The sequence below is a fragment of the Malania oleifera genome, chromosome 9, assembly GCF_029873635.1.
Source record: "Malania oleifera isolate guangnan ecotype guangnan chromosome 9, ASM2987363v1, whole genome shotgun sequence".
Lineage (NCBI taxonomy): Eukaryota > Viridiplantae > Streptophyta > Magnoliopsida > Santalales > Ximeniaceae > Malania > Malania oleifera.
Genome location: NC_080425.1, coordinates 92,352,336 through 92,361,378, shown reverse-complemented (window position 1 = coordinate 92,361,378; position 9,043 = coordinate 92,352,336). Strand labels below are relative to the sequence as shown.

General features: G+C 33.5%; 1 protein-coding gene across 1 annotated transcript; it reads left to right on the top strand.

Moving 5' to 3' along the window:
• The first annotated feature begins 251 nt into the window (after positions 1-251).
• Positions 252-4,934, top strand: LOC131163837 (annexin D4-like). The gene is made up of 6 exons (XM_058120623.1): positions 252-325; positions 753-922; positions 1,425-1,643; positions 2,788-3,018; positions 4,404-4,475; positions 4,579-4,934. The coding sequence occupies exons 1-6, from the start codon at positions 277-279 to the stop codon at positions 4,795-4,797; spliced, it is 960 nt and encodes a 319-aa protein (XP_057976606.1). The 5' UTR covers positions 252-276; the 3' UTR covers positions 4,798-4,934.
• Positions 4,935-9,043: the final 4,109 nt, after the last annotated feature.

The window sequence follows — 9,043 nt, the reverse complement described above, 5'->3', positions numbered from 1 at the left end:
GCTATACTTATAAAGAAAAGGTTCGTAGAAAATACTTAGGAAAAAAACCGATAATGAAAACATAGAAAAATTTACTACGATTGGATCACTGTATATATTTTTTGGATACAAAAATCTTTCTGAATTCTCAAGTCATTCCATTTTTATTTTTTTTTTCCTCACTGCCCCTTAAAGTAACCTTTCAAATTACACATCTATCCTAACATACTCATGTATAAATAGGGCATGTAAACACTTCTTCCATTGCATTACCAAGTAGAAGAAGAAGAAAGAAGAATGGGTTCTCTCCAAGAAGGCAAAGCCATTGCCGCAGCCATAACAACAGGTACGTCAGCAATGGGTGGTGTTGTTCTTTCCAAAATATTAAAGAGGAAAATAGTAATTCAATTATTACACTAAGTTCTTTTGTTTGGGCTTGTAGAAAATAGTTTAATTTTTTGTTTTAATTTTTTAAATAATTAAAAAATGTCATGTTATTTCTAATTTTTCAACATTTATATTTGAAAGTCAGAAAGACAATAAAAACTTACTTTACAAGTATAAAAATAACGTGATATTTTTGTGATTGTTCGAACAATTGGCAAATGTTTTTAGATTTTTGTTTCTTGATTTTCCATTTGCAGTTTATGATCTAGTAGTGTTTATCTAGTGCATCATTCTAGTTATACATCGGAAATGAGAATTTTTATGATAATTTCATGATTTGTAAGAGGAACATTATTGTGGTTATTTAAATTTTGTTCGATCTATAGGGATTGGAATCGACGAAAATCGGTTGGTCTCACTTGGAAAATGGACTTCGAAGGACATGCCACTTTTCAGGAGCGAAACTCAATTCTTTTCAAAAGACGACACCTATAATTTTGAAAAGTGGAAGGATGGGCTCTTCAAACATTTGAAACGTGAATTCTTGCGTTTTGAGGTATGTAATGATTTTTTTTAGAAGAAGGTGTGGCAATTAGGAGGAGAAAGCAAAGATTTCATGTACTATTTAGTTTACCTTTAATGATTGGAGATATAAAACAACTTCTAATTCAAAGTTCATTGGATCAAAGTGCCTTGATGCACTAAAAAGCTTTCATGTGAAAAGCTGCAATAACAAAAACAAGAATAATAATAACAATTTATGTTATACCAAACAAGGTATTAGAATTCAATGTTTTTTTTTTTTTTTTTAACTAAAAGAGAACATCACCTCAATTTTTTTTTATTAATATACCCTCACTTTTGACAGGAGAATATCGTAGTTATAAGATAGGCATTAGAATTCACTTATTATAAAATAGGCTTGTAAGGAAAAAGAGGTAATACGTAAAATAATAGATTGTACACAGAATAGGATCCTAATTTAGAGCATTATTGAGTCTTTTTTCAAATTATTTTGCTGATAATTTTTATGAGTCTACTATTAAATGAATCATTAGAACGCATTGGTGCAATGGAGTATGCATCCTTGGGAAAGGGATGCACGTTTGGCAAACGAAGCTTTAAGCCAGCAGCGGCAATCTTATGATGTGCTTGTGGAGGTGGCATGCGCCAGGTCTTCCGAAGAGCTTCTTGGGGCAAGAAAAGCCTACCACTCCATATTCAACCTCTCTCTCGAAGAAGACGTTGCTTTTCGTACCAGTGGCGGCCAACGCAAGGTAACTCACTAGCTGCACTTTATTTAATGTCCCCCTTTCAATCTCATGTGCAAAATTTATAGTGAAGAGAAATAAAAAAGGAATGGATTAAGAAATCTTTAGTTCGAAGCTCGTCGTGAGGTCGTAAGTTTTCTCTCTCTCATAAAAGAAAAAAAAGAGAGTAAGATTGACGGGTTAGGAATTGGTACTAGAACCTCGCATGAATTGAGAGTTAAGAGAGACTCTTCGAGATAGATTGTGTATGTCATAAGCATCCTAATCATATTCGTATTTTGTGTTTTAGGAAAAGTTAGTGTCTTTTGTTCTTCTGTTTTTTATTTTTTAGTTTTTATAAAAAATTTTAAATATTTTGTTTTATTAATTTTTTAATATTTAAATAAAAAATAACAATAAAGAGTTTATTTAAATGTGTAAAATAATTTTTTTATTTTTTATAAAATTTAAAAATAATTATAAAAAATAATATGTTATTGAATTTTTTTTATATAAGTTAATATTTGGAAGCAAACTTGGATTTTTTAGATTCTTTGCCAGGATTAGTAAGATTGTACATTCTTATTTTAATTTTAATTTTAAAAAATAAATTGTTGACATATTCTTATTTTTCAAGCTACCTAATGTATTTAAAAAAATTTTATGCTTAATTTAAAACAAATTACATGACAACTAATCATGAAAAATATGATCTTTGATAACTAATAACATTTTATACATTAAAGCAATTTTTACACCTAAAATTGTTCAAACGCGAGACCAAATTTTGTATATATTATCAGATTTTTGAATTAAGTACGAAAAAACTATGTCGGTGTTGAGAATTTCACTTATGAGCTTATCCCACATTGAAAAATTAGGGTGGATAATGAGTGCTTATATACATGATTGGACCCAATATCTAATAGGCCTGAACTTTTATGTCAAATTGATGTTCATCAATGTGTATCAAGCTCATTCATAGGCTCCTCCGGTCCTAACAGACGGTATCATATTATTTTTAGGATAATATTTAGCTTTTTTTTACTCAAGGATACTACTCCAAAACATTTTATTAAATCAAATGTTTGAATAAATAATATTTTCAAATGACTAAGGAGGATATTTGATTTTTCTTTTTTTTTTTTTTTTTTCATCCCCACGCCCGAAGTTGTTGGTGGCACTTGTGAGCTCCTACAGGTATGAAGGGCAAAAGACTAACTCAGCGATTGCCAAAGAAGAGGCAGCGAAGCTTCGTACAGCGATTGAAAATGGTGATAAAATTAAAAGCAAAGCCATTGAAGACGAAGAGCTGGTTAGAATATTGAGCACGAGGAGCAAGTTGCATCTCAAGGCAACTTTTGATCACTACAAGGAAACTCACAAGAAGAATTTCGACGAGGTATGAAATGGAAATAACATCAACCAAATTATTTGTTCATGTTAGCGATAATAATTATTTGCATTATTCTATATTCTCGGGAAAATTGAGAGATTTGAAGCAATGAACCTCTTAGCCCATGTTTGGAATCCAAAAAACAAAAAAATTAAAAATAAAGTAATTTAAAATTTGAAATAATATTTTTTGTCATAAAAAAGTAGAGAAAAAATAAAATATATAATCAATCATTATAAGACTTTACTTTTTACAATGTTTACTATATAAATATAATTCAAATTATTTATTTTTCTTTTTTTTTTTTTAAAAAAATGAGAGCTATTCCAACAAACTAGGAACTAAAAAACCAAATTTCTCTCCCACCCCAGAAAAAATTGGGCCCAAGCAAAACCGAAAAAGGAAGAGGTTTTTTACTTTTGATGAAAGAATGATCAATTTTAAGAAAACTAAGAGACTTGTAGAACCTATAGTTTTCAATGAAAACTTTTTCTTTTCCTAATTTTTTGTTCCCCTTTGATTCTATCGTGGTATTAGAGCAAAGCTCATGTTCCCTTTACTTATTTTTGACATAAAATGTACAAATATGACGTTGAGTTCGATCTTTCATAATGTTAATTTTATCAAAAAAATAATGAAAAAAATATCTTTTATTATTTTCTAGATTCTTGATTTCTTATAAAACATTTGAAAAATTGAAGAACAAGATGTGGTTTGAAAATTTAGAAATGAAAAATGAAAAGTAAAAATTATTGTACACAGGTTCTTCATTTTCTACCCTTTTTATTGCATTTGGAGAATTGAAAAATAAGCTAGCATTTTTTTTATATAACCTTTTTGAAAAGATAAAAATAAAAAATATAAATTTTATGATTAATCGCGTCCTTATAATTGCATATATTCAACATATAAATATTCGTAACTACCTCATAATTAATTTATAGATATATGTAATTCTTTGTTTCTTGTCTACCTTTTAATATATTAAAATATTACTAAACAATATCACTTTTTTGTTAAATTATAAAATAAACAATTAATTAAACTTATGAACAAATTGAATAAATAAAGCATTATATGTGTTGGCTAGCCTAATATAGAAAGGAAAACTTCAATTTTAACTAAAAAAAATAAAAATCTTTTACTTCAAAAATTTTTTCTAAGTTGGAATAATTCATTATAAACTGGAGTGTGAAAGTTATAGACATGCAAGAAGTATTTAATTGAATAAAAAGTGAAAAGAACCATGTAATTTTATTCATAAAATTAAATCAAAACATATTACAAATAAGTTGAAGAAATCCAAGCAAAAGTGGAAGCTCAAATTTTTATTTTTTATTTTGATTTCTTGAAAATCGTTCTTCTGATATAATTCCTCGTTCCGTTTCAAGGATATCGGAACTGATCCAATCCTAAAAGCGACAGTTCAATGCCTTTCCACTCCCCCGACATATTTCAGCAACGTAAGTTGAAATTCCTGGCTGCGATGTTACAGTAGGGAGTTTCAGTTTTCTGCTCATACGATCTCTTGTTAACTTCAATTTCGGCTAATTTCTTCTTCTTCAGGTTTTGGATGAAGCACTGAAAGATAATGCAGACGAGAAGGCAAAACAAGCCCTGACCCGGGTGATTGTGACCCGGGCCGAAACCGATATGAAGGGCATTAAGGAAGAATACCAGAAGAAAACCAATGCTTCTCTATCTGACAAGATTGGAGAAAAAACTCGAGGGAACTATAAGGAGTTCTTGCTCAACTTGGTTGCAATAGGGGATGAATCTAAGTAATAGAGCTAAGTGGGAACTGGGTTATAATGAAGTATTCTCATACTTTTGGGTTGTGTTTGTTTCTGTTCTTCAATATGATTGTTGCATTGCTGTAAGAAACATCTAAATAACTAAATGCAATCTGCCCTTGTTTTGTATCTTCTTCTATGTGCTTGGCTAATTTTTTCCTTATCTATCTCTACAGAGGAGGATGTTAATTTCAAAGTCCTATACACAACTGACAGCACTTTTTATTTGGTGTTATGTTTTCATTTTTTTTTTCGGTTGTCCTATTGCTATGAATAAAATTGTGGGCAAGAAAGCTTTTTGTTTTGATAGAAATTCTTGGCCTAAGCCAATTTGGTTATCCCAATTCCCAAGTGATGGTGGGTTATCAACCATTATAAGTGTTGAGTAATTAGGACATTTTTGTTGAAGATTGAAAGGAAAATAAAATTAGCGCAAGGGAAAATGACTGAATTGCAATGTACAGCCAGAGTTTATAACCATTTGTGCATTTGTGGGCGTCTTTGTGGTGAGTGATGTCAATTTCTGGAATCATTACTTTATATGAAGGCAATCTTTGGGAGAAAAAACTCACAGATTTGTCTTCACAGCTGTTCATTTTTTCCTAAGAAGTATATAACTTAAGGTTGAAGTGATTGATCTGAACTGAAATTTCCAGGTACTATATTGTTTCTATATTTGATTTTCCAATTCCCTGGAGTTGTTGCTAGACATCCTTGCTTTATTTCTGCTATGCGTCTTTAATTAGGATTGGAATATCTAACAATAAAGTGCTTATCCCTATGGCTGAACTGAGTTGGGGGAGAGGAAGCTAGCGGGAGGGGGCAAACAAATTACGAAGGTCAACTCAAAGGGCAGCTCCACCTTTGGGGCAGGTATAATTTTCCTGTCAAATGTTTTTCAATTTTAGTTAACAAAACACGTGGTATTATCGGTTAAGGACCACTGTAGTTAAGGAGTTCGTTCCGTATTCACACAACTGAGGAGATTAATTTAGTCATGACGGCATACATTATATATAATATATAATTCATGTTTTGCAGAAAAATAATTGAAAGAGGAAATTTGGTTTTTTGATTTGTTTTTATAGGCAATTAAGAATTAGGTGATCTAGAGCATACTTTCTAACCTCCTTGTCTATTTTATGTCCCTTCCTTGCTGCTCAACTGCCAAGGTTGGAAGGAATTCATAGGAGATTCTTGTGGGGAAGCGTGGAAGAGGAATTCAAGTATAATCTCATTAACATGGGGATGGTTAAAAACAGCTGATTCAAAAGGAGGCTTGGGGCTTAAATATATCTCTACTTTTGACAAGGCCGTCCTTTGGCAATCACTCTGCAGATTCATAAAGGAGAAGAATCATTACTGGGGGGAAGTCTTCTCCTCTAAGCATGGTGTTCACTGTTACGATTGGGCAATGAAAGAGGTGAGATGTGCTTATGGTGTTCAAACTTTGGAATTTTATTAGAATGATTGGATAACTTTTTCTCCTATATCAGTATCCAAAATTGGGAATGGGAACAATGGCTTCTTTTGGCGTGATATTTGGTGTAATCAATCTCCTCTCAGGACTAAATTCCCTACCATTTTCAGTGTGGCCTGCAATAAAGAAGCCTTAATCAGCAGCCACCTTTTGTTTACAGAGAATGGATTCTCCTGGAATGCCCCCTTGGTTAGAAATGCCTTTGATTGGGAAATGGATCCCAGATAAAAATGGTTATTTTATGATCAGATCATATTACAAAATTCTCACTCTTCCAACAGCTACCAATATGAATTTCCATTGAAGCCTACAGCAGCCCCCACAAAGGTCATCTTTGCATCGAAGCATCTCTTGGGAAGATTATTACCAAGATAAATATTATTAGGACTGATTCAATGGAATATAAAATGAGGACAAAGTGTCCTCTAAGAACAAAAAAGCTACAACCAAACAAACTCCTATAGTGCTGCCTTCCAATCCCTTTGAAGGTCAGATGGTGATAAACCCCCAAAAAATCCAAATGAATAGGCCAAATAGAAGCCAAGAACACCACTCTATCTCATAAAAGCAAGGATAAGTATCACTCTTGAAAGTTCTCACATTCCTCTCAATCCAAAGAGTCCATAAGATAGCAAAATCGCAGCAGACCAAAACGCAGCCCTTTCTACATGAACCCGAAACCCCAAGGTATCACAAGCAAGAGACCTCCCGCATTCCAAGGCACCACCCAAGCTTCACCAAAGCAAGAGAAGAAAGCATCTCAGAGGTGGGTTGCCACCTTACAATGGAGGGAAAGATGAGAGTTCATTTTTTTGGGTTGCAGCACATCAAGCACATGTAAGGATTGAGTTGACAACCACTAAAAAGAGGTCTACCTCTTGCCAATAGATGCTACTTTTGTTTGAAAATGTTGAAACAGTCGTGCATGTTCACGTACTTTTGCACTTCTATTGGGCTAGATGTTTTTGGACCCTGGCCACTTCTCTAAGCAGGCAGCAATGGGTTATTGCCAAATAGTGGAAGGTTAGATATGGACATAAAAGGGAATCTACTCAAGCAAGGTTAGGAGGAAGGCTTTGTCTCTTATTCCCCTTTCTATCTTTTGGGCCGCGTGGAGGGAAAGGAATAGTAGAGCTTTCAAAAGACCATGTTGTAATATGTGGCTCATATGATTGAGTGGAAGGCATGTACAAAGAAAAAACATGAAGAAAACATGAATGCTAACTTGTAGGAGGAAACCGCCGACGAGTTCCCTGTAACCATCAACGGTTTGGCCCAGATTCAGTGAAACAGTCAAGGGTTCTAAACCTGTTACATCAACTGTTTGATCTTGGTATTTAATCGTTGACGGTATCTCTACAAACCGTCGACGATTATGCTCTCTGTATTAAACCGTCGATGGTATCTCTGCAAATTGTTGACGGTTTGATTCGGTTACTTAGTGTTTGTTTTCAAATTTTGAATTGGGACGTTGGACAAGTTGGGTTTTGGAGGGAAAGCCTTCAAAAAAATTATAAATATATGTTGTACTATGTAACAAAGTGTCTTTGGACACAAGATGGTGAAAATCACATTGCCGATTGCTCCCGCGGATGTAGGCATTGCCGAACCACGTAATTCTCTGTGTCATTGTTATTGCTTTCATTATAATGTATGTGATTGTTGTTCTATATATTTCACTGTTGGTTGTTGTGTTTGTAAAATCATTTTATTCCGTTGTGCATTCAATTTACACAACAAATTGGTATCAGAGCATTGTTGTAATGACTTTTGGAACTTCTTCTGCAAAGTTCAATGTTGTAAAGTTCGATAGAATGAGAAACTTCGATTTATGGTAAAGAAGGGTTAAGGATATGTTAGTCCAGTAAGGAATGGTGAAAGCTTTCTACGGAGTTCAACTGGAAAGCATGGATGAAACAAGTTGGAATGAATTGGAAGCGAAGGATGTGGCGACTATCAAATTATGTTTGGCCGATGACGTGCTGTATCACGTCATGGAAGAGGATTCTCCTGCGGCTATTTGGCAGAAACTTGAAATCCGGTATATGTCTAAGTCTTTTACTAATAAATTATTTCCTAAACAAAAGTTATATTGGCTTAAGATGGTGGAAGGTTCGGATTTGAACCAATACATCAACGCATTCAATCAAATTGTAAGTGATTTAATGCGGGTTGATGTGAAATTCGAGGAAGATGACAAGACACTGATGCTATTGAATTCCTTACTTGTGTCTCACATGTATGAGAAGTTTGTTACTACTCTAACATAAGACAAAGAAACCTTGAATTTGGAACAAGTAACAAGCACACTGCTGGGTTTTCATCAAAGAAAGAAAGCCAACGATGAAATTTCACATGGTGAAGGGCTTGTGGTAAAGGGTAACCAGGAACGCTGGAGAAGAAAATTTCGGAACAGATCGAGTGGTAATAAGTCTCGGTTGCTGTCCAAGAATAAGAAAGATATTCGATATTTTAAGTGCGGGAAAAAGAGGTACATAAAATCGGAGTGTCCAAAGTGGAAGAAGGGAAATACTAAAAAACAATAGGGCACTTCAAAATTAGCAAATGCCGTAGAAGAAGAAAACTTAGAAAGCAGTGATGGTGATATGCTTTTAGTTTCATCGGGGTCAGATCGCCACACGGATTCTTGGATCCTAGATTCTGCGTGTTCTTATCACATGACATCAAATAAAGAATGGTTTAGCACCTACAGGTTAGTTAATTCTAGTTCCATTCTAATGAGAAATGATGTTGCGTG